At 38.5% G+C, this 23,538-nt stretch overlaps 3 protein-coding genes across 9 annotated transcripts in view; all 3 read right to left on the bottom strand.

The window, feature by feature from the left end:
• Positions 1 to 342: 342 nt before the first annotated feature.
• On the bottom strand, positions 343 to 7,230 carry eif5a2 (eukaryotic translation initiation factor 5A2). 3 transcript variants are annotated; one of them, XM_041811954.1, is made up of 5 exons: positions 7,117 to 7,230; positions 5,897 to 6,076; positions 5,676 to 5,780; positions 3,748 to 3,882; positions 343 to 2,086 (listed from the first exon to the last, which is right to left on the bottom strand). In XM_041811954.1, exons 2-5 carry the CDS (start codon positions 6,056 to 6,058, stop codon positions 2,027 to 2,029), a joined length of 462 nt encoding a protein of 153 aa, XP_041667888.1. In that variant the 5' UTR covers positions 6,059 to 6,076; positions 7,117 to 7,230; the 3' UTR covers positions 343 to 2,026. The 3 variants fall into 3 exon arrangements, with proteins under 3 accessions (XP_041667888.1, XP_041667889.1, XP_041667890.1); XM_041811955.1 differs by having other exon boundaries at positions 5,897 to 6,073; XM_041811956.1 differs by lacking the exon at positions 7,117 to 7,230 and adding an exon at positions 6,720 to 7,042.
• A 2,357-nt stretch (positions 7,231 to 9,587) lies between these two features.
• slc2a2 (solute carrier family 2 member 2) lies at positions 9,588 to 18,382 on the bottom strand. Its single transcript, XM_041812419.1, has 12 exons — positions 18,248 to 18,382; positions 17,713 to 17,808; positions 16,517 to 16,725; positions 16,248 to 16,372; positions 15,690 to 15,805; positions 15,426 to 15,588; positions 14,162 to 14,268; positions 13,014 to 13,094; positions 12,637 to 12,741; positions 12,425 to 12,526; positions 11,989 to 12,192; positions 9,588 to 10,576 (listed from the first exon to the last, which is right to left on the bottom strand). The coding sequence occupies exons 1-12, from the start codon at positions 18,260 to 18,262 to the stop codon at positions 10,382 to 10,384; spliced, it is 1,518 nt and encodes a 505-aa protein (XP_041668353.1). The 5' UTR covers positions 18,263 to 18,382; the 3' UTR covers positions 9,588 to 10,381.
• Positions 18,383 to 18,798: 416 nt separating this feature from the next.
• Positions 18,799 to 23,538, bottom strand: part of tnika (TRAF2 and NCK interacting kinase a) — a 106,652-nt gene continuing 101,912 nt past the window's right edge. For all 5 annotated transcript variants that reach the window (XM_041812413.1, XM_041812414.1, XM_041812417.1 and 2 more), the window contains 2 exons: positions 23,248 to 23,387; positions 18,799 to 22,136 (listed from right to left, as the gene is read on the bottom strand). In XM_041812413.1, coding sequence (XP_041668347.1) covers positions 22,053 to 22,136; positions 23,248 to 23,387 — 224 coding nt within the window. In that variant the 3' untranslated portion in view covers positions 18,799 to 22,052. The remainder of the gene's footprint in view (positions 22,137 to 23,247; positions 23,388 to 23,538) is intronic.

The raw sequence follows: 23,538 nt of genomic DNA, 5'->3' as shown, positions 1-23,538 counted from the left end.
ACATAATTTTATATATATATATATATATATACACACATATATATATATACACATATATATATATACACACACACACACACACACACACACACACACATCTATCCTTGAAGGCACTTTAAGCTAGAAATCTAAAGTCAGATTTTCAAAAAAATCTAAATTTATTTGTACAACTGAAAAATAACTTACTTTGGCCTCTTAGGGCTGTAGTCAACCAAAGAAAAACTTGGTCGACCAAAATCGCACCCAGGCACCAACCAATCGATTGGTCATTCAGGTTAAAAAAAAAAAAAAAAAAAAAAAAAAAAAAAAAAATGAAGCAAAATAAATTTTAAAAATCACCTCATTAGGGACCTGTTTAATCCATACAGGTTCCTTGCTACACCTGCTTGGTACTCTAAATGATCCTGAAATGAATGCAACAAGCCTTTTGAAACATTAATATATCTTTTAGGCTCATCGTGTCTTACTAAAAATATAATTCACTGAGAGATGATCAGCACACACCTGCCTTTGATCTCCGTTATCCCGGTGCGGTATCTCTTTAAACTCATACAGCCTACAAAATAACATCAAATCATTGATTTTTATTCATTTATAATGGTACCTAATAACAGGATCACATGACCCAGTCCGCATCGTGTCATTTATGAGCATAAAGCAGACAGTATGCAGCGTTTATTTACGGAGGTGAGCAGAAAAAAAGTTGGCTCGTCGGGACACCAGCAGACACTCGCTTTGTCACCTCTGCTGTCTGTAAGAGAAGCCAACGCTAACGTGAACACTTAAAGGAGATTATAAAAGGAGATGATACTATGCAGCCTATTTCAGGACAGGTGAATTAAACCGACCGCGGGAGACGAGAGTTGATGCAGTGAGGGAGGGCAGAGCAGAGACACTCAGGGGCGCCACTTCAATACAGCCTGTAACTTTGTGATGAGTTGATGTGTTGTTTCTGAGCGTTCGTGAATATCAGAAAATATCCCACTCTGCTAGCTTTGTGTGCCTCTCTACCTGTAACTCCTAGAGCTGCATTGCCCCTCGTCCCCTGCAGCACGTCTCTCTACCAGCCAGCTGCACACTATGACCAGCGTCTTGGGGGGGCGGGGGCGACTCACCAACCAGAGTGATCTTGTTCGGACAAAAACTTTTCTACCAAACAATCGAACAGTTGAATTGAAGCGGTCAACCCTACTGCACTTACATCTGTGTATGAAAGTTTAATAGGCAACTGTAAATAACTAAAATCACTCAGCATGATTTAATGAGTGCAAACTGCACTAAACTCTTACACATCCAATCAAGCTGCACTGTTCACCTCTTTGTTTTACAGCTACCTTCCCTGTTGTGTTACCAATGTCTCAAACCACAAGACCTGGATAACCGCAAAAAAATGCCACCTACATGTGGCAACACCTTAGAAGACTTTTTCCACCACTGCATGCTAAGAATTCAGTGATGAAATTTTTGCATCCTTCTTTCTTATGAACTTTTAAAATGAAGCTTCTAAAAAAATGTTTAAGGCTATTTGTGTTTTTGAAGTTGTTTTCTATATTCTATCGAGCTCATGAAGGCCTCACGTGAAAGAAAGAAAAGGTTTGACAGCAAAGAGGAGAAAACGGCCCCACCCAGTCACCCCTGCCCAGGCCTGTTCTTCCTCAGAACGGCTGACAGTCGTTTCTGCTACAAGAAGAACATTTTACTGCAACCAGGCTAAGATTCAGTGGAACTCTTGCAGTGAACCTGTAGTTAAAATGCACAGAAAAATGCATTTTAACATTCTAAAAATGTTATTAATAAGCTGGAATATTTTAGGAATTCCTGGAATATCAGTAACCATTCCGAGTGGTGATGTTTTGATGGCTTGTACTGGGATGAAGAAATTACCATTTGGCCCTGAGCCTAAGGTTCAGTAGAAGAAGCTGATTCAGTCAGGTTTCCAGATTTTAGTTGACCAGCAGGGATAAGGTGGAGATGTGGGGTGAAGGCCTTGAGCTTTGGCGAGGCTTTCGATGCTGTCCTGGACTTATTAAGTCAGGGTCTTGATGCCCACCACACACTCTTCATTTAAAGCTTTCAACACAGTGACCTGAAATTAAATGCAAAAACAGTATTTTGATCAGCTGTTGCACATCCACGGTTTATTCTGAAAAATTGTGCACATATTCTTTAAGCTTCATAAATCCAGTGTAGAAGACACTTTTAACATCTGTTTCCATTGAAAAATCGACTGTGTACTGAAGACCAGTACAACCAAATGAGTAGAAAATGTTGACGTGCAGCTGCCATCATTACCCACCAGGGGTGTAACGACTGAGATGAAATTTTACACCATTTTTAATTCTGGAGACAAAAACCACAACAGGAACATTTCTCTTAAATACAACAGAATGCCACTGATGCAAAGTAATGCAGTTTGATTCACAAGTGTTCAAACGAATCCACTTGTACTGAAAAGCAGTGCTTACATCTAGGTTGTCTTGTGTAAATCTGACTCAAAACGCATTTTTACTACTTTTCAAAACAAATCACCACACATTTTAATAGTGTCAAATCTTTAGTTTACTATGCACTCATTGTGACAATACAATATTAAAAAATAAGGATTTAGACTATTTTGAAAATAATTTTAAAAAGGAAAAAAATGTTTACAACAGACTGAATAAGAAAAAAAATAAAAAGCTGCAGCATTAAATGTGAACTATTTTTCATCCTCTTGAAAGACATCCCTATTGAAAATGCTCAAAATAAATCTTTATGTAAATAAAACATTTGTTGTCATTTCTAGAAAGTGACTCTTTTTTTAATGTTTTGCATATGCTTGCTATATTTTTTTCTCATATGAGTGAAAGTACTGGACACGTGCTTCTGTGTAAATGTGTGTGTCATGTCTGCTTGCATGACACACCAAACAAGGCATGTTTGTTAGGGGCTATAACTAACATTGTTACTCGAACAATGCACTCTACTGCACTCAAACAGTTTGTTAAATGTACCATCTGCTGTAGACTTCTCAACGACAGGCTACATAGGTGAAGTTACTGACTGATGTGACATGCAGCCAACAGCTGATAGACCAGGGACTGAAAGTCCGTGCAATACGAACGAGTAACAAAAAGCAACACTGAGCAAGTCGTGTGCATACACAAACTAAATGATCACTGTATTCTCCTCACAGAGACCACATGAACCAGGCTGGCAATGCAAGGGTGGGAGAGCCAACACAAACCTCTTCTTTCTAGGACTGCAATGAAATACTTCCTATACCACACAAATTTGCAATCAGTGCACTTGACCACCTCTTTTCTAGAAAAATACAACCACTGGTGCGCAGTGAAGGTAAGGACTACAGTCTAGAGAAGATGTCAAAAGTTTGAAAATAGTAATTGTGTGGCGGCCCATCACAACAAGAACAAAAGGACTCATATGGGTCTCTTGAGTCTTGTTCGTTGCTCTTTATGTTGCTATGGTTTTGTCTTAAATACCAGATGTATGTTGTATTTCTCTCTCTGTCTCTTCATGTTATTTTTAGATTGCCGTTTTCCATCACTGCTTTTTGTGCATTTTATTTTCTCTTGGTTTTTTAAATTACTATTATTTTACAATTTTTGGTGTATATTGTCACTACTTGTTCTACAATAGTATAATTATCAAAGGATTTATTGAATAAATATAATTTGCAAAAAAAAAGAAAAAAAAAAAAAGACCGAATATATTTAGTGCAGTAGAAAACAGGCCAAAGGCACTCACCAGAAAATTTTCACCATCATCAAATTTCTTCCTGATTTCTTCACCCAGGTTGTTGTCTGGTACTTTAAGGTCCTCTCGGGTATCTCCATTATCATTCATCAGACTCAAGAATCCATCACAGTCTACATTACACACCTGCATATGACATTAGATGAAGGGCAATAAATACAATTAAAATGCTTAGGATGTGTATAGAAAAAGCACAAGGCATTACTACAAGCATTTTATCTATTCAAGGTTACATTTCTGTACCCAGGAAAAACATCAAGAAGTTGCTAAGACCTTATAATGAACATATAAAAGGCAGGCTGACAAAAGAGTGGCAGAACCAGAGAGCCAAGTCTGTGTAAACTGACGTCCACTGTACATACTTGTTGCTTTTAGCTAATATTTCAACTCCATCACTAAAAGTGAAATTACATGTGAGGAACTTTTGGTGTCTTTATACTTTAAGCTGTGCATGCTCAAAAACAAGTAAACTGAGGTTGAATGACGAAAAAAATTAGGCTGGCAGGATACTAGATTATTCAACTTCAATGTGACTACAGTAAACATTGAACAATAATGATATTTATTTACAGCAGGGTCCGTGTCATGAGTTTAAGAGATATAATTAGAGAAAATTCCCAATCATGAGCTTACGAGGTCAAATTATGAGATAAAGTATAAATTTTCGGTTTAAAGGGTAAAAAAAGAAACAGTTTTATATTTTGAGCCTGAAAGGTCAATTTATACGTTAAGTCAAAATTACAAGTTTTAAAGGTCAAAATGAGATGAAGTAGAAATCATGAGTTTAAAAAAATGTAAAAAGTAGTTTGTCCACGTCTATGTGTTCCTGTAAAGCGTCCTTGGGTTTCTCGAAAGGCGCTATATAAATTCATGATATTATTATTATTATTATTAAAAAAATATATTGTGAATCTGAAAGGTCAAAATATGAAATAAAAGTCAAAATCACAAGTTTTTAAGGTCAATATACAAGTTAAAATTTTAAATTGTGAGTCTCAATAGGTGAAAATATGGGATTAAAAGTCAAAATAATAAGTTTCAATTGTATTTGTGAGATACAAAATTAAAAATCTGAGACAAAAACACAAATTAATTTCTTTTCCTAAATTCCTGACTTTTTAACTAATTAGTTTTACCCTATATCAAATCTATATGACTTAACAAGGATATTTTAAATCAAGGTTAAATTTAGTTGTTTATATTGTAGGGAAATCAGCAGACCTCAAAACCGGTGGGCCATTTATAATAAAAATATGTTTTTGTGGGCCGGGTATAACTGTACAAATGGCCAGATTTGGCCCCCTAGCCTCGAGTTTGACACCCAAGCCCTAGGCAGCCAAAATTGGAACATTCCTGTTTTAAAAAGTTTCATTTTAAATCACATGGTACCACTAGAATGAAAGAATGACATATTTTCATAACCTCATAGTGACTGTCTACTGTTGGTGTTACTTATAAAGGAAGCTCTATCAAAATCTTAAACCTGGGATGATTCTGGACATATAAAACTGTCTGAAACAGTGCCTTCCTTTCCAACAATACAACTTCTTTTGTTCCCTCTTCTTTTTTCTTTGGCATCCCATAAGGGGCCTCTAATTGGAGAGGAGGCAGCTGCTTGTCGGCCATAGAAAATACAAGTTTAACCAGTTTAAAACGTGTTTACCCTTTCACAACTGACAGAGAGACAGCTCAGCTCTGACTCATCTACCACACCCACTTAGCAATTAAAATATTTTGCACCTTTTATCAAACTATCACTACAATAGGGTGAAATAAAACCCAAAACATTATGAGAAACAGTTGGACAAGTATTGTCACTATGCAGTGACGTGGGATATAACTACAGGCTTCAGGATTAGCTCATACTCATAACACACTGGTGACCATGGATTGTATGACATCAAACAGAGAAATCTCACCTGATAGTCTTTCCTTGTTGTATTTGGAACCTCCATGTTATGGGTAGAAGGGCAGATATCTTCAAACTTCTTCTGAGTGAACAAGTCTAGTCCTACAAGGTGAACCTGAGAAACACGAGGTGTGGGATCATGCCTCAGGGAAAGTAAGCATTTGAGGTTGCTTGTAAGATTTTAAAACAAATGGAAAAAAAGTGCTTTGCGAGTGCACTAGAAGGTTTTACCTTGGCATGTCCATGCTTGCCAGTCTTGGATGTAGACATTTCAATGATCTTGCATGGGCGTCCTTTCAGCATAACATGGCCGTTCTTCCTTAAGGCAGAGCATTGCATGGGGTATGTGAAGGAAGCCCCAGAATCTCCACAGTGGAAATCTTCATCCGCCATGATTGGTTATAGGCTCTGCTACGTTAAGAATTCAAACAAGTTGAAGAGTAGTACCACCAACAAAGGTGGGTTTTGCAGAGAACATACTTTAAATAAGGAATAATTTGTTTTTTAGTTTGGTTTGTGACTGACGTGAAACACAACTTTAAATAATGAACTTTGAGTTTCAGCCGCCTCACAACAGCTGTCAAAATATAATGGGGCTTGAACACCTTGTTCTAGAAAAGCTGTAATTATGATTGAATTATTTTTCAAGGGATAAAACAGTAGAAGGGCTGTAAAACATAAAAAATGTTATAAGATATGTGAAAACAGGTGTAACTAAAGGAGATTTCATTACTTAATGTTCGACTGAAACTGTATATTTTTGAGGTAACGCTAGCAAACTACGCAATAAGCTTCCACCAGGGCATCATACTTTTTCACGTTTTTAACATTATAATTTTAAATTTACGTTAAATTTACAAGTTGAGAAATGCCTAACTTAACGATATAAATCAATTTACACATCACATGTGTCACTGCCTTATTGAGTTAACTTAAAATTGCGCACGTTAGCATCAAGGTGGCTAGGTCGTTCAGGTAAAAGAGGTAGCAAAAAATCATACAGTAGCTTCGAGCGTTTACCGGCAATTTTGGCTTACACCCGTGTTACACTTACTAGAGTTGCCGTGTTAACTTGCGACTCTCACAGCCCAACGTTCCTGTCCGGTATTCAACTGCAAACGAGTTCGCTTGAAACTCGCCGGTTTACACGGTCACTCATTAAACCGTAACACCTGTGAGCTAGCTTAAACTTTCCTCCTCGTGCTTGTTTGCTGATATGTCTGTTAGCCAAGTTAGCTTGCTAACACGACACACCCATTGAGGTTGCTGCTTCTGTCACTAGCATTGTGGCAACAAACATCGACTAAAGAGTTAAATATTAACTAAAAAAAGACCACAGCCGGCGTCTGAGATTGATAAACGCCGAGTAAAACGCACCGTCACTGGAAAATACTTATTCAACGTTAGTTATGTGAGAAAATGTAACTAATACGCCTCTTCGTTCACCTTACCTTGTGCCTTGCTTACACCAAAGAGGGAGAGCGAGTTCCCCTTCCTGCAGCTTTTGTACAGCAGGAGGAGCAGAAAGGGCAGGTACAGGTTTTGCGAGAGGGTTGTCATGCTAATGAACGCCATGTTGACAGGAAACCGTTGTTAACCCACACCTGTTAAGATGACGTCTTGTTCATAGTGAGTCTATAACTATCCATCCATCCATGTTCTATACCAATTATCCCTTGTTAGGTTAATTGGTTACACTAAATTGGCCGTAGGTGTGAATGTGTGTTTATAACTAGTGAAGTGAAAACAGGTATGAAAGTAGGTAAGTTTAGTTATAATGATGGAAATGATTGTTATCAATAGTTGAAATTTATGTACTGTACTTTGTATAGTTTTGGTAGAATTTTGAATTACTTCAAGTCTACCACCGCCATAATTTAAAGTCCCTCCAATTCAGATTATTGTTTTATAAACATACAGAGTGTTACATCTAAAACACTGAAACAACAGATTACAAGATCATCCTCCTGCAGAGGTTGAACATGATGTTGGGTCTGGGGATTTGTTTGGTAAATGGTTTCATGATTATCAGTCTAATAGACAATAATGTGTAATATTAGAAGATAAGTCAATAAGTCATGATTTGATTAATACTTGATTTTTCATTCAAATCTATGCCCAATTGACAACACATTCCCACCTTATAGAGATGTGATAAATTTATTATCTACAGTCTGTTGTGTATTAAGAGGCTGTATATTATTTGACGGTAAAAAGCTTCACAAAATGTGCTCAAAAATGCTTTTGTTTGCGTATTCTTAAATTTTTTTTTTTAGGGCTGTCAAGAGTAATCGCGATCAATTAGGTTCCACAATAATTGCACAGATCTTTTCAGTCACAATAAAACACATGATTGATTCTCCCTTTCAACACACTGGTTAAGGCTGCATCAGTGCCTCCCTGCAGCCACTGTGATGTCTACGTCCTTCACTGCTCATCTCAACTCACGTAAAAAAGCAAGTCCCCTCATCTGTGGTTAAGTTTATGTTAAATGACAAGAAAACAGCTTAAATTGCAAAAAAAGTGGAATTTTAGAATGCAAAAATGTGGTGCGATTAATTGCAATTAAATATAGAAATTCTGAGATTAATCTTGATTACAAATTTAAGTCATTTGACAGCCTTATGTTTTTTTTCTTTAAATCATCTAATTACAGTATGGCAAAGAAAACCGTTATTTCTGCTTAAATTTAACTGTGTTTTGATATGAATATAATCAGGGATGTAGCAAGAGATTTTGGGCCCCCAGAAATATTATTACAAAGGCCCCCCCTTAACCGGCTAGACAAGAAACAAATGTTGCATAATTTTTACAGACATCTATGCAATTAAATGTATTTTTGAACCATAATTTCTGAATTTATGAGCCATATTTTTACAATGGTTAAATTAAATTTACTTGAATTATTTGGCAGCACAGAACTATACCTTTTGGACATTTTTATGGGCGTAACACCCCCCCCCCCCCCCCCCCCCATTTTATTTCACTCTATTGTGCCCCAAATTTCAGCTTTTGATTCAATTATGACACAGATTACTAAGAAAAAATGATTAAAAACACACTTTTCATTGAGGGCTTCCCAAGGGCCCCTTCCCACCGTGGGCCCGGGCATTTGAACCATTCCTTAAGCAGGCTACGATATTTTAGTTTATCACAGTAAGCGGGTGTGTTGGTTCAAGCTTCCTCATACCTGGGATTTTATCCACAGTGAGTTTTAAAACTTTTCTTCTGGGAAAACAGGACGGGCTGGGTAACCCAGAGCTCAACAGACTGGTCAGACAGTACGTAATTATGTCATACAGATGTGATAAAGTACATTTAAAAACATATATTCTTGAAGATTTTGAACTGATTTAGAATCGCACACATTAATATATGCAAGTGTGACATGGATCAATTTTTTCGGGCACCTCTAGTCAGTATAGTTATCTTTAAAAAAGGGGGGGGGGGGTTCCCTAAGGCCCTGTGTTAGGCCCTGTATTGTTTACATTGGACCCTGTAAATGCATGAACAATGTGCTCAAACCCCCACATGTGGCTGAATTAAAACAATTCTGCAGAGAAAAGTTGGGCAAAATTCCTCCACAGTGATGTGAAAGACTCACAGACTTAAAGGGGAAAATACTTTTTCATGGCACTGAACATCTCAGGTTTAAAAGACTACCAAGTCAGGGGCGGGCCGGTAGTCGAGTGGCTAAGGCGCGCATCATGTACGCAGGTGACCCGGGTTCAAATCCAGCCCGTGAGGCTGGCACGAAAAAGCCCAAAAATAAATAATAAAAACAAAAAGACTGCTGAGTCAGCAGATACATTTGGAACAGCCTTCTTGTATTAACCCCATTCATACAATACCTGCATGAACCTGCACAGTGAAAATTAATAATTCATGCTGAGACACAATCGAGACAACACAGGGAGGCATGTGATTGTATTTTATGAAATGTATCCTGTTCATAACCAAATATCATCACAGTATAACAGACACTTTAGGTAGCATGAGGATAAGGAGCTGAGCACAAGGAGCAAAGAAGCTCTCCAGCCACTGAGGGGCAGTAGAAACACACACAGCAGTGACGGGGGAACTTCACAGCATACAGATACCACATTATACTTACACATTTGATTTTAATGATGTTTTTGAATGCCACTTTCCTCCAGATTTACTCTACTTTTGACAGTTTTGTTTTCATAACTCCAAGTTTTAATCTGATTTTTGTAGCTCATAAGTGCTCCACTTTTACCAGCGATACAGCTCTGTTTGTATGCATTATTTGGTGCTAAATAGGTAGTATTCAATGGATTTTTCTGGCTGATTTCCTAAAAACAGCTGCCTGCTGTTGCTAAAATAAAGAAATGTGAACAAATTGACAGACAAAAACATCCTTCAAAGCTTGAAAAGCAACATTACAGAAAACAAAGTTCAGTAGATTTGTGGTTGAAGGAAAAATTGTAAAATGACTTTTATCTGCTAATACTGAGTTAAACCACTTTAACGGCAAAAACATTGCATGTAATGTGTCTATCTAGTGTAAATGTAAACAACACTCCATATAACTGATGTGTGATTTTTTTTAGCTGTAAGAGTGCAATATGATGAAGTGGTACAAACATCAGCTTCAGTAATTCTAATATAAAACAAGGATGGATGTCCACATTGCAATACTGACAGATTTAGCTTCCTTTTGTATTCCTAAAGATAGATAAAACAAAGCAACCTTCAAGCATCTGTAGATGTTTTGAGCTGCTCCAGTTCCATTTCATCTTTGAGGCCCTTCCTACGTCCTTTTTGGAAGATGGCAGCGATCTCCTCAAAAGATTTGCCTTTGGTCTCAGGGACCCGGAAATAAATGAACAGAGTGAAGCAGAGGAGTAGAACGGCAAAGAGGACAAACACGTAAACATCCAGCAACTCCTGAAAAAAGAAAGAAAAAGAAGGGAGGGATGGTATGACTGATTTTCTGTGAGCCAGGCACAAAGAAGTCGTTTTAGGTGCCTTCAAATAGAGTCATGTTTACCCTGTTCAAAGAAGAGACCGTATGAAATCCCCTTTTACGGTCATCACATTGATTTTTTCAGACATGGCAGAGCCTGTGGACTTCAGCCTTTTGCCACATAAAAGGTCACTTAAATGTTTCAGAACATCAAACAAATTTATTAATCCACAAAGATAATTCAGGTAAAATACAAAATGCAGTTTTTAAACGATGATTTCATTTATTAAGGGAAAAAGGCTATCACCCCTACCTTTCCCTATTTGAAAAGTTAATTGCACACCTTGTTGGATCATGAATAAACTGTGATTAATCAAAATTGTTTTGCAAAGATGAGTTTAATATCACTAACCACACCCAGGCCTGATTCCTGTTGAATCAAGAAATCCCTTAAATAGAACTTGTCTGACAAAGTGAAGTACGCTAAAAGATCTCAAAAAGCAACAGATCATGACGCCATCGAAATAAGTTCAAGAACAGATGAAAACAAAGTCACTGATATCTATCAGTCTGGAGAAGCTTACAAAACCATTTCTAAGGCTTTGGGGCTAGAGGATGAGAGTCATTATCCACAAAAGGGGAAAACTTGGAACAGTGGTGAACCTTACCAGGAGTGTCTGGCCTACCACAACGACTTCAAGAGTACATCAACGATTCATCCAGGAGGTCACAGAAGAACCCAGAACAACATCTAAAGACCTGCAGGCCTCACTTGACTCAGTTAAGGTCAGAGTTCATGAATCAACAAGAAGAAAGAGACTGGGCAACCATGGCACCAATGGGAGAGTTCAAAGGCCAACACCACTGCTGACCATAAAGTACACAATGGCTCATCTCCCATTTGGCAAAAAAAAATCACGAGACCAAAGACTTTTGGGAAAATATTCTGTGGCGAGACAGAAGTTGAACTTTTTGAAAGGTGTGCGTCCCGTGACAGGTCATAAAACTAACAGCATTTCATCAAAACAACGTCATACCAACAGTCAAAAATGGTGGTGGATTGGATAACTTTTGTCCCTTAATAAATGAAATCATCATGTAAACACTGCATTTTGAATTTACTCAGGTTATCTTTGTCTAATAATACATTTGTTTGATGATCTAAAACATATATGTGAAATACACAAAAAATAAGTAATCAGAAAGGGGAAAATATGCTTTCAGCACTGTATTGTTAGCATTTCCATACAGAAAGCCAGGAGAACAAGTTCTCATTTGGTGTTGGTTGCCATTGCCTTGCACTGTGTTCCTGTATGGTTACCAATGCCAAGCCTTTCTTGTACACGACTTGAGTTCCACTTGAAGGCCCCACATGTGCGTCCCTTCTACCTACCTGTATATAAGGAAAGGTCATGCCTATGATGAAGTTGCTGGTCCAGTTGCAGCAGCCTGCAAGAGCGATGGCTGCAGGTCGAGGTCCCTGACTGAACAGCTCAGCGACAATGAACCATGGGATGGGACCAGGACCAACCTCAAAGAAGCTCACAAAGAGGAATATAGCTGCCATGCTGACGTAGCTCATCCATGAGTATTCAGACTGGAAGGGAAAAAGATGAGTCAGCAGAAACTGTTTTCTACACGCCACACTTTTGCCCTGATTTTTCGTTCTTATACATATGATAGCAAATAGAGAAAACTGTTATGGGCCAGACAATGGAAATGGAAGATAGATCAGGGTTCACTGTAGCAAACTACTGAACCAAACTGGACTGCTTGGTTGAAACACCCAGTAACTAGGTCAAACCTCTGATGACTCCTTTTGAACAAACCTGTAACTTGAGGCCCACAGTCATGGCAACAGCACAGCAGCACATCCCTCCTAAACCAGCCAGACTCAGAGTGCGTCTGCCAGCTTTGTCCACCAATGCAACCTACAACATGGAGTATTTAAGGATCTTTGTTGGAAATGATAGAAAAGAAAACAATCATAATTTGTATCCCTGTGTGTTTTGTATCTTGATATATGGAAATGTTCACCCACAGACACCAGTGTGAAGACCGTGTTTATAGCCCCGACTCCTATTGTGGCGTAGACTGGCTGCGCCACACCAGCTTTTTGGAAGATTGCCGTGGAGTAATAAAATATCTTGAAGGCAGAAAAAAAAATGAAGGTTAAGTCTGTGGGCTGGCATCACTAAAGTCAAGTGATAGGACTAGAATAAAGATCACTTGTGCATTACAGTTGAAAGATTTTAGACATTTATCCAGCTGTCCTTTCAGGGAAAAAGTCACTCATTAAGACATTTAACTTCCTGCTAGTGCGAGCAAACAGCATGTCTTCATGCCATCAAACTCCATACAGTTTAAGTGCTAGAGCTTAGAGTAGAAAAATAAAAGTTTGAATTATTCCCCACTTACTGCATTTATGCCAGATAACTGTTGAGACAGATGCATCATGAGGGCAACAAGCAGCTGTTGTCTGTACACAGAGGAGCGGATCTGAAGAAAGATACATGACAATAAAGATGGGCATTACAGCTCTTTCTCTCAACACAGCGGTGTATTTCAATATGACATACTTCTCACTAATCCCTGCTTGCATTAATGCAGATGTACCACGCTGCTGCTGGAAAAGCTTAACCTCCTCCATCTTAGCCTCCTCTATTATAGTATAAAGCTTGTTGCACCCTCATATTCAGATTCATGCAACTTTGGATTAATTGCTTTTGAACTAATTTTACTGTATTCAATACATATTCTCATCAATCTATCTTTCCATATGTAGGTTTCTAGCCATATGCTTTCTAGAAAGTCAAAGCATGCTGCTTGACTAACCCAGGGAGCATCTTTTAAGCAAAGCCTTTTCCGCCAAGGAAAACTGTTCATCCATTTTGCAATAAAATGGTTAAATGTATGAGAGAGTGTTCCTGACTGAACCATTAAAAAGTATGTCTCTTTGCTCATGAAGGTTCTTGAATATTTTAATCTCAAGCATCAAGCATACAACTAACATGAAGCATGGGTGCTACCACATTTCCCAACTTTGTTTATTTGCCCTTCCTGTAGAGGGCTCTGTGTGTCATGTTGCCTGATGTGCAGAACTCCCTTCACTGTTTCACTACCTTGATATTACACGCTTAACTAATGTTTTAATATTAACCATTTACTGTGATAACATTAGATTGTCAGTGTTCTTTGGTTACTGATTTATTTATAAGGTACAGAGGGTATCTCTGTTTAAAACAAAGAGGAGAGTCTTACATTTTATAGAGTACGGTATGAAGGTAGGCGGTGTGGCCAAGGGAAATTATGAACTAATGTAAAAAACAGATGCTCATAAAAGTTCTTCAAGTAACATTTCACAACAGAAATTTGGGGTATTATTATTTATTATTATTACTATCTCCTTTAAAATCTTGAGCAATAAGGGAATGTGCATTAACAATGTTTTTTACTGGTATGTTCTACTCTGTATATGTTGTTTGCATGATTATTTTTGGATTGTTGTTCCTTCTGTTGTTATAATTTATCACTGTGGTGGTAGCTGTATTGTACATAGAACTTACCAGTGAAAGGATAGAGACCTTGTCCTCTTTGTCTGCCTCCTCTTTCTCTCTCCTCATTTCCTCCAGATCATGAGATGGATCATATACACCCTTCAGACGATGCAGACCTGCAACAAAACACACCAAAGTGAATCTATTTACATTGTATATGATTATTTAAAAATCATGCAGTAGTTTAAAGCCTCCTTTGAGTTGCTGCAATACAACACAAAGATGCTCCCCTACAAGTCAAAGTCCTGCCTTCAAATTGTTCTTTATTAAGTTTTAGCACACAAACATGTTGTCAATGGGTAAACAAAAGGGAAGTTATTCATTTCAGAATCAGCTGTGATGGCCAAGTCTGCCTACGTAACAGGGAATTTGACTCCATTTAGAGTTGCTGTCAATGTATAGGAATTAAACTTAAAGGTAACATATTTTACCCTTATAAGACAAGTTTATATTGGTCTCAGAGGTCCCCAAAACATGAAGTCTGTTGTTGAAAAAAATCAAAAAGTATTGGATTTTTGTATGCCTAAAATCTCTCTGTTTCAGCCCTGCTCAGTATGAGCTGTTTGTGTCTGTGGCTTTAAATGTTAATTAGCGGTCTGACCCTGCCCCTGACTCTGCCCCTCTCAGGAAATAGATGTTGCTTAATGGATGTGGCTCTCCTGATCCCCTGCCAGCTGAAACATGAAACAGGTGGGAGGAACTTTCTTCCATGCGGGGATGGCCAGCCAAACCTTGGGGAGGTGGTTCTAACTCCCCACATGATATCATGAGGGGAAAATCTGAGAATGGTTTGTTTCAACACACATTTTCTGAAAGGTGGAGAAAGAGATGGGTGGAGGGAATGGATTTTTCTGGTACTTAAGGGGATTGTGGGCAGGCCAGGGGCACATTTTTTTGTTAGAAAACCCTTTAAAAGCAATTTTTGCATGATATGTCATGCATACTTCATTTGCATAGCATGAAAATGCTGTTTGGGACAACAGCTAACCGGGCTCTGTTGCTAACAAATCTGACAAATGGCTGCACAGCACCCCTTAGCTTATTAGTTAGTATGTCAAATCTCAAAACAGGATATATTCTTTCCACCGAGACGTGTTTTACCATTTAACATCAAATATTTGTGTTAATTTCTACAAATGAGATGTATCTTGTAAATTAGTGATTTTCAAAAGCAACCTGTTTCCCATGTTCATTCCTTGAACTATGCCAATAATAAGCTACCTGCCAAGTCCTTTAAAGGCAACGGTTACAAAGTGCTCTTAAGTGTTCTTACTTTTCTTAGCTGCCTCCTCCTCACCCAATAGGATATAAAGGTAGCGTGGACTCTCGGGGCACAGAGGCAGCAGTAGAGACTGTAATACTGCTGGCGCTCCAGACAAACCAAGCAACAGGGGCCACATATCATCATTACCCAGGACAAAGTCCAAACCTATTACCTGCAACCACACAAATACACACTGGTAAGGTAAGTCCAATTTATAGGATGTCCTCGAAGAAAGATGCTTATGCACCTCTGTATGCTGGGAATGCATCTTACCTGGCTGATGAGGATGCCAATAACAATAGCCAGCTGGTGTAATGTTCCCAGTGCTCCTCTGTAAGCCTTTGGTGCAATCTCCCCAATGTACATAGGCACTAGACCAGATGTTAACCCTGAAACACACACATCATATCTAATTAACAAAGTATTGTTTGTTCCTTACATGACAATACATGACAGCATGGTTTTATTTTCTTATACATAAAAATGAGGTAAAGGTTTTTATTACAAAATTAGCTTAGGGTTTGGATTCCCTGTATCCCAGTATCCATACTCACAGTATGATATCCCCATTACTTCCATTCATAGTTCTTTGAGGAGTCCTTAAATAGTGAGTTATTTGTTTATAGCCCTGCACCACTGATGTGATGACTGAACCACACAAATCAGGTTATTAACGACTACTGCTGTATAAATCATTTTTCCCACCCCTGTCTTACAATGATTATAAGGGGTATGCCGTGAAAGTTTTGGTTTCTTCCTGTTTCCTCACTTTAACTTCTTTAAGCCAAATTATGTAACAAATTCCAGGTAAAAATCTGTGCTTTACTGTACCACAGTAAAGGCCCATAACAGCTCGACCGGCAATGACCATGATGTGAGGTTTCCACATCCTGCAAAGACCCATGAGCAGTCCAGCAGCTATAGCCAGAACATTGCACATTAACATGCCCTTAACCCTGCAAGAAAGAGATTATAAAGTTACAAAGATGCTAACTGGACTAAAGTTTTATATAAATAAAGTGATGATTCCTAAAAATACTCCCTCATTCTCCTTGTGAATCTTGTCTTCCAGGCCTCTCTAATTTTCTCCCCTTCCTTACCTCCCTCTCAGATCTCCCGTAAATCCCACCAGGAAGGAGGACAGCATTCCTCCGATGGAGAAAATAGCCACGGACAGTGACCAGTACATGATGACTTCAGGGTGCTGTCCTGCCTCGTGGAACTCTTCTTCATCTGTGCTGTTTTCTGACAAGACACCAGACCTCTCTGACAACACACCCAGGGCCCGGCCATAGTGTTTCTCAATCACCTAAGGAAGAGGTTGGTTTATCATCAGAATGTACCATCATGTCTGCATATTAAAGGAAAAGTTCATTTTTTTAAAACGCTGAGAAAAGGTCAAGTCTCTTACAACCCAATTCCAAAAAAGTTGGGTGATGTGTAAAATTTAAATAGAAAGCTATGATTTGCCGCATTTTATTCACAACAGAACATAAAAAACATATCAAAAACACAGATGTTGAAACTGAGACATTTTACCATTTCATGAAAAGTATGAGCTCGCTTCGACTTTTATGGCAGCAACACATCTCAAAAAAGCTGGAACAAGGCCATGTTTACTGTTGTGTAGCATCCCCTCTTCTTTTAACAACAGTGTGTAAATGTTTGGGAAGTGAGGTGGCCGGTTGCTGGAGTTTAGAGAGAGAAATGTTGTCCCATTCTTGTCTGATGTAGGATTCTAGCTGCTCAACAGTGTTGGCTCTTCTTTGCAGGATTTTTCCTTTTATGATGCTCCAAATGTTACTATTGGTGAAAGGTCTGGACAGCAGGCAGGCAGGTTCAGCACCCAGACTCCTCTACTGTGGAGACATGCTAATGTGATTGATGCGTTATGTGATTTAGCATTGTTTTGCTCAAATATGCAAGGCCTTCCATAAAAGAGATGTTGTCTGGATATGCATATGTTGCTCTATAACCTCTATCCACCAGTACTTTTCATTAAAATTATATTTTAATGAAATGGTAAAATGTCTCAGTTTCAACATATGATGTTGATTATGTTCTATTGTGAATAAAATATTGGTTTAAGAGATTTGCATTGAAATGTTTTATTTACATATTTTTTAATGCCCCAACTTTTTTGTAATTGGGGTTGTATTTGGCTTCTCAGACTTCAGTGCCATCCCACATTATACACAAAGTGAAACAGAGGATTTATAGCTATCTGAGAGAGGAAATGACCCTACCTTCATTTAAATGTGCATTTTTTTTCATCCAACAGTCATTGTGATCTTACCTTTTGTGGTGCGTTGATGACTCCAAGACTGTAGCCGTACTGCAGAGAGCCCAGGACTGCTGTGAACACAGCCAAGGCAAGTGTACCTGTCAGCTGCTGCAGGAGCAAAAGGTGATCAATCAGGTAAGGACACATGCATGAATGCATAAACAAACTCAAGAGGAAGATGCATGAGTAAACAGACACTTGGATCTTGTGTAAAGTATTAGAAATAAAAGCGCTCACAGTTTAACTCTTTTGACAGTCATATAAATGTAACATGAATAAGTTTCATATACTGCATGAAAATGATTGAATGAAACATTTTGCATGTGCTTTGACCATTGAGATTTTGTCAATGCAGACGTGTCGTGATGACAGAGCAAACACAGAACATGCTGATAAAAAAAGCAGCTTTTTTCTTCATGTTTAAGTGTCAGATTTGAGTCTCTATATTGGATGTCTTCAACACAGTAATCATCCATTTTTTTTAACATTCCCTCCACTTTTTTTAATGATATAATGTACGCAGAGTCCTTTTCGAGTATTAGCTTACCTTTCCCGTCTCCATGATGAGTCCAGAGTGTCAGCCTGGAGGTAATGATCAATGAAGCTGCAAGGCTGATCACACTGTGTCCACTCGCTAATGGCCATAACATGCATGCACACAGACACTCTCTGCAAAGCCTAACAGACAGTAGACAAGTGTCTTCATCATCCTCTCTAAAAAAAATACATCCTTTTGGCAGGAAGCAATACATGTGAGCAAAGACTTTTTAGACTTGAGCACATTTTCTTTTCTTACTTTTATGCTTTTATACAATAAAATATAAAATATAGAATAGCAAAGTTGATAAAAGTAGTAACAATACACCAATTTAGCATGACTTTGCCATAAGATTCAAATATATAGTGTCTTTTTTATTGATTTAATGGTTTTTAGCGTCTTATTTTGAAGCTTCTCTCATTTTTTCACTCTGTGCTGTTAATGATACACCAAGGGGGCGGGCAAAGTCTGAGGGTTGCTGATACAAATGTGCACACTTCTGCAGAAAAACAACACATGACAGGAGAGTCATAATGCTCTAGTTTCATTTATTTCTCTCTTACAGCATCTCTTTTACAAAACAAATAAATCCCCAAACAGGACATTAGTAATGCTCTTTTAAAATAAAGAAACAAATGGAAAAAAGAATACAGTGGTCATTTTTTTATCATCTTTGAAAGGAGAGTCCAACCTGTCTGCGTTTTCCCACGGGAGGAGTGAAATCCACAATGGACAAACATTGTCATAATGCCCCATTCACACTTCTGCTCTTGAGTTGCATGCGTGCACACCAATAGACACAGACAAACACAGGGAAGACGGTGTTTTTTTTCTTCAGCTCGGCTCTTTATTGCTAAAATGTTAGCCCGTGCCCTGTGACAGATCCTGCACGGGAACAGCTACTGTATGGATGTGTAAAAAAAGAAAAAAAAAACCTTGAAAATATAAAACTTTAATAATTTAACAGAATTGTGGAAATAAGTCTTGTGTTTGTTAACCAAATCTACAGTGTCTGCTTTACAGTGCTCTCCAACTATGCATCAACTACACTCTCAGTAGTGTTATTATTTAAATACAATATTAATTAAGGATTGATCTGTGCTAATATTTAAAAATAAAACAGTGCTGCAGCAATGAGTCCTAAAATCTTGAAACATGTTTGCATTGTAGCACGTCCGCTTCCATCGTCTTGAAGTCTATGGGATTTTTTAATGAGTAAAGTAGTAAACACACGCTTAGGAGAATTTCTACAACATAAAATACACCTGGAAGTGCCCAAAGGGGAATTATGAAGCTTTTTCCTGTCCTACAGAAGTCTGTTTGCTAACAAGAGGCTAAATAGGAGCCAAGAGTTTTCTGGGGAAAGTAAACATCACCACTCTGGAAAAGTAAACTCCTCTCACTTGTCTTTTGCCTTATGCCTGGTTTGTGCTAACACTACTCTTACTCAAACTTTGCAATTTCTAATCGCACCGAGAATTGTTTTATTCAGTTAAGAGTGCAAAATCAAAGTTGGTTAGCTTACACCGATTTCAGACTGGGTGCGAGTTTGCTGCGTGACTTTGCAGTCACATGACCCCAATGACATGCATATAAATCACAAAGTCACAGCATGCTGCTTGCCAAACCCAGGGAGCATCTTTTGAGCAGAGCCAAGAAAAACTGTACATCCATTTTGCAATAAAATAGTTAAATATATGACAAGAGTGTTCACTACTGAACTGTCCTTATATCTGCAGTACCCCACATTTTAAATTGTTTTTTTTAAATAATTTAGTGTGTGACCAGCCTTACTGAGCCAGGAAAGTTCAAAATAGAAGCCTTCTTTTTAAACAAGATGAGTTTCTCCACATAAATGCCAGACTTTAACCTAACTGTGCTTTTCTTGCATGTGATGGATGTGGACTTACATATCTGATAAAGCAAGGTAAATATGGCTCTCTATCTATTATTTCCCTGTCTATTTTCCCTTCTATTCTCAAGATTCTCAGTGCAAGAGACCTGGCACTCAAGCCCTGACTTGTAGACATACATAATGAAATGAAAATCAACCCGTGACGGCTACACAGAAGCTACACAGACGCAACGCATCCAGTCTAAAATTTCTAGCCTAATTTTAGCTTTATACCTCAGCAGATGGTATTTGTGAAGATTTTTTTGTCACAGGGCCTATATTCAGATTTAATAAAAAAATCCCATAGGCGCTTTGTTGATGGAACCGGCGCGATGCTCACTTCCTGTTTGGCCTACAAAAATATATCATTCCTGCAGCTCTCTCGGCAAGGTTTTATCATCCTGATTTGTTAATGCATATCTCCTTTAAATGAGACAAAAACATCATCAGCAAAGTGAGATAATTACACAAAAGAAGAACAAGTAATAAAAATATTAATCTTTTGGCCTCCGTTTTAGTTTTGCTTACATCATGCTAGGCACTGTACAAACAGTTGGGAGCCAGATGAAACAAACAGTGAGGAGCATGATTCAAAAAAAGCACGACGAGTGCTCCCACATGCACGCAGTATTGTATCCTTTTGAGGTTGTGTTCAGGATACGATGTTTGTATGCATATTTACTCCCTACAGCGACAAGGCTGCATTTATGAATGTGGTGTTAAAGAATGAAAGAAGCACTCTGGGAAATTACGCTCTGCTATTGCCTATTTTTTTAAACGCCTGGTGTTCGAATACAACAACTCATAAACATCACTCTAAATCAGAAACCCGCATGTAAACACACTCCAGGTGAGACTGAACTACTCAGCTCTTTTTCCAAACACTGGTTCGTGAAATCCAACTTTGATTCAGACTTGATTTAGACGTCAACAATAAGCCAAACACACATCCACATTGACACACACGCTCACACGTAAACACACACACTTCATTTCATAGACACAGATGTGCTGTACATTTCATCAAGCTTCGAAGACTGACTGACGCAGCCACACGGAGAAAGAAAAAACAGAAATGAACAAAATGACGCGTTCATTGTTCATTTTAATGTTACAGTAAATCTGATGCAGCACCTTCAGAGTTTAAAAACAGGGAGGATGAGTGGAGATGAAGATGACAGGAGGAAGAAAGGAGAAGACAGAAGAGTGATTTGATCTTTAAAGGGACACAGACATCATCTTTGCATACTGTTACACCCGCCTTTGACAGCAGAGTTCCTCGTGGCGTCTCCATCCGCCATCGAATTTAATCAGTTTACTCAGAAAGACAGCGAGAGGAGGCAGAGATGGAGAAGGAGGAGGAGGGAGATAGAAAATCAATCAGGCCGTCTGCCATCAGGAATAGATTTGTCCTCCCTGCACTGTCATTTTCAGAAGCAAACATTTAAATTTATATCAAATCTCATTCATCTTTTCCTCCCCAAATGTCTGAGTTGTAATTCTCCTACACACGGCAGACAGACAGTGAGAGAAATGGGTGTCAAAGGATTGAAAAAGTGGCAACTACATCTACCAAGATGGATAGGATTTTAAAAAAGAAACACAAAACAAAGAAGAGACAGAGACAGAAAGTAGGAGTATTTGGAAAGTCAGTGGCACCAGTTTGCCAGTCAGTTGATGGCTTCTGCATGACCCAGAATAATCTAGAGTAACACTTCTCTCTATTTAGAACAAGTCTTTGTTATTTTTCTCTATAACTTTTTTTCTACACTTTTTAAGTCTCTCTGGTGTTAAAAGAGTTCACTTGTGGCCTCTAGGTCGGTCAGTTGGGTTCCTTTGTGAGATGTGGCGTAGAGGCCGAGGTGTGTCGCCAGGCCGGCCAATGGGAGAGCGAGGCAGAGTGGACGGTGGTACGACCCATCACCAGTTCATCATAGAGTTTCTGTTGAGGGTCATGAAGAAAACTTGGCTGCTACCACCAGAACGCACCGATGCAAAGAAAACCTGGAGAGAAGAGAGACATATACATCAGCATTAATACTTTTCAAGCTATAACTTTTTGATGGCTTACTGTGTGACTTTCAGAACAGATTATTACACCAAAACAAATAGTCTCTCCGGAAATGCCGCTTTCATCTTATCTCCAAGCTCCCCCACCTCTCCACCTCCCTCCCTTCCTGTTTAACCGGCAAGTGTTTTGAGAAAGAGGGCTGCGTACAAGTGCAAGCTAAAACAAGATTCAATTAGCCACTAAAACAAGATTTAGTGTGTCTCTCAACAGCCAAAGTCAAGCTCAATGGCATCTCTTTTATCTGGACCTTTCACCCCTGGTAATACAGCCACAGACCACTTTCTTTGGGACATCCACGACATGACCATGGGCTCATGGTAGCCCTACTACCCATCCAGATGATACCCTAGGCTGTGCTTACTCACCACATCCACCCCTTACTCTACCTTAAAGTTGTGGACTTTATTTTTTCAACAGATTATTTTCCCATACCCCTAGTAATCTACAAGGACATCAAGAGCATAAAAGGGGTTGTGTCAATCCTCCTTCCTGCCAAATGGTGCCCTCAGGTGGGCTAACTTGCCATATATTCACCTTACTTCAGCCTCAGTTTTTGGCCTAAAGATGCCTTAAAGTTCTATCTTGTGTATGTTCAAATTTTGCCGTAATAATATTCAGAGTTTCATATCAAACCTTAACAAGAATCAACCAATAACATTTAATTGTGCACTCAAAGGTACGATGAAGTAATTTCCAATAACCTGTGTATAAAACCTGATCCATAAAGACAGTCCATAACATTTTAACATGTTCCACCCTTGACAGGCCAGTAATCTATCCTCTAATATAGCAGTCAGTTTTTGTTACAGGCCTTTGCTATCTATAATGGAAAAATTCACGGACACAGTGAGTGTCTTAACAGTTAAAATATATTCATGCAACTTTTTCAAGTACGTAACACTATAATGCAGATCATGGAGTACTTATGAGGACAAGAGCAGGTGAATTCTTTATCACATTTATAGCATGAGTGTACTGTGGTTGTTTCCTCCTGATAGATAAGAATAATCAAAGAGCCTCTATCAAGTACATTTTTTTTATTACCTTGTCATTCCGCTCACAAAGGAATTTGAGCCTCTGAGCTCTCTTGTGCATAAAGACTCCATCCAGATGACCCGTCTCCACTGAGCGGATCTCTATGGCTTTCTCACCCCAGCCCATAATCTGATTTGAATGGATATAGGCTGAAAGAGACAAAAATAAAAGAGAGACATCAGTGACACATTATACAAGTACATCACTTGAACATTTCATAACCAGAAGCGTGCTCATGCACACTGGTGATTCTTGATTCATTGGTGTTGTCTTAGAATTGTAGCTTTATAAGTGTAATTC

Source organism: Cheilinus undulatus, linkage group 18 (genome assembly GCF_018320785.1).
Source record: "Cheilinus undulatus linkage group 18, ASM1832078v1, whole genome shotgun sequence".
NCBI classification, from domain to species: Eukaryota; Metazoa; Chordata; class Actinopteri; order Labriformes; family Labridae; genus Cheilinus; species Cheilinus undulatus.
The sequence above is the reverse complement of the archived record's forward strand: the minus strand, read 5'-3'. Positions and strand labels throughout refer to the sequence as shown.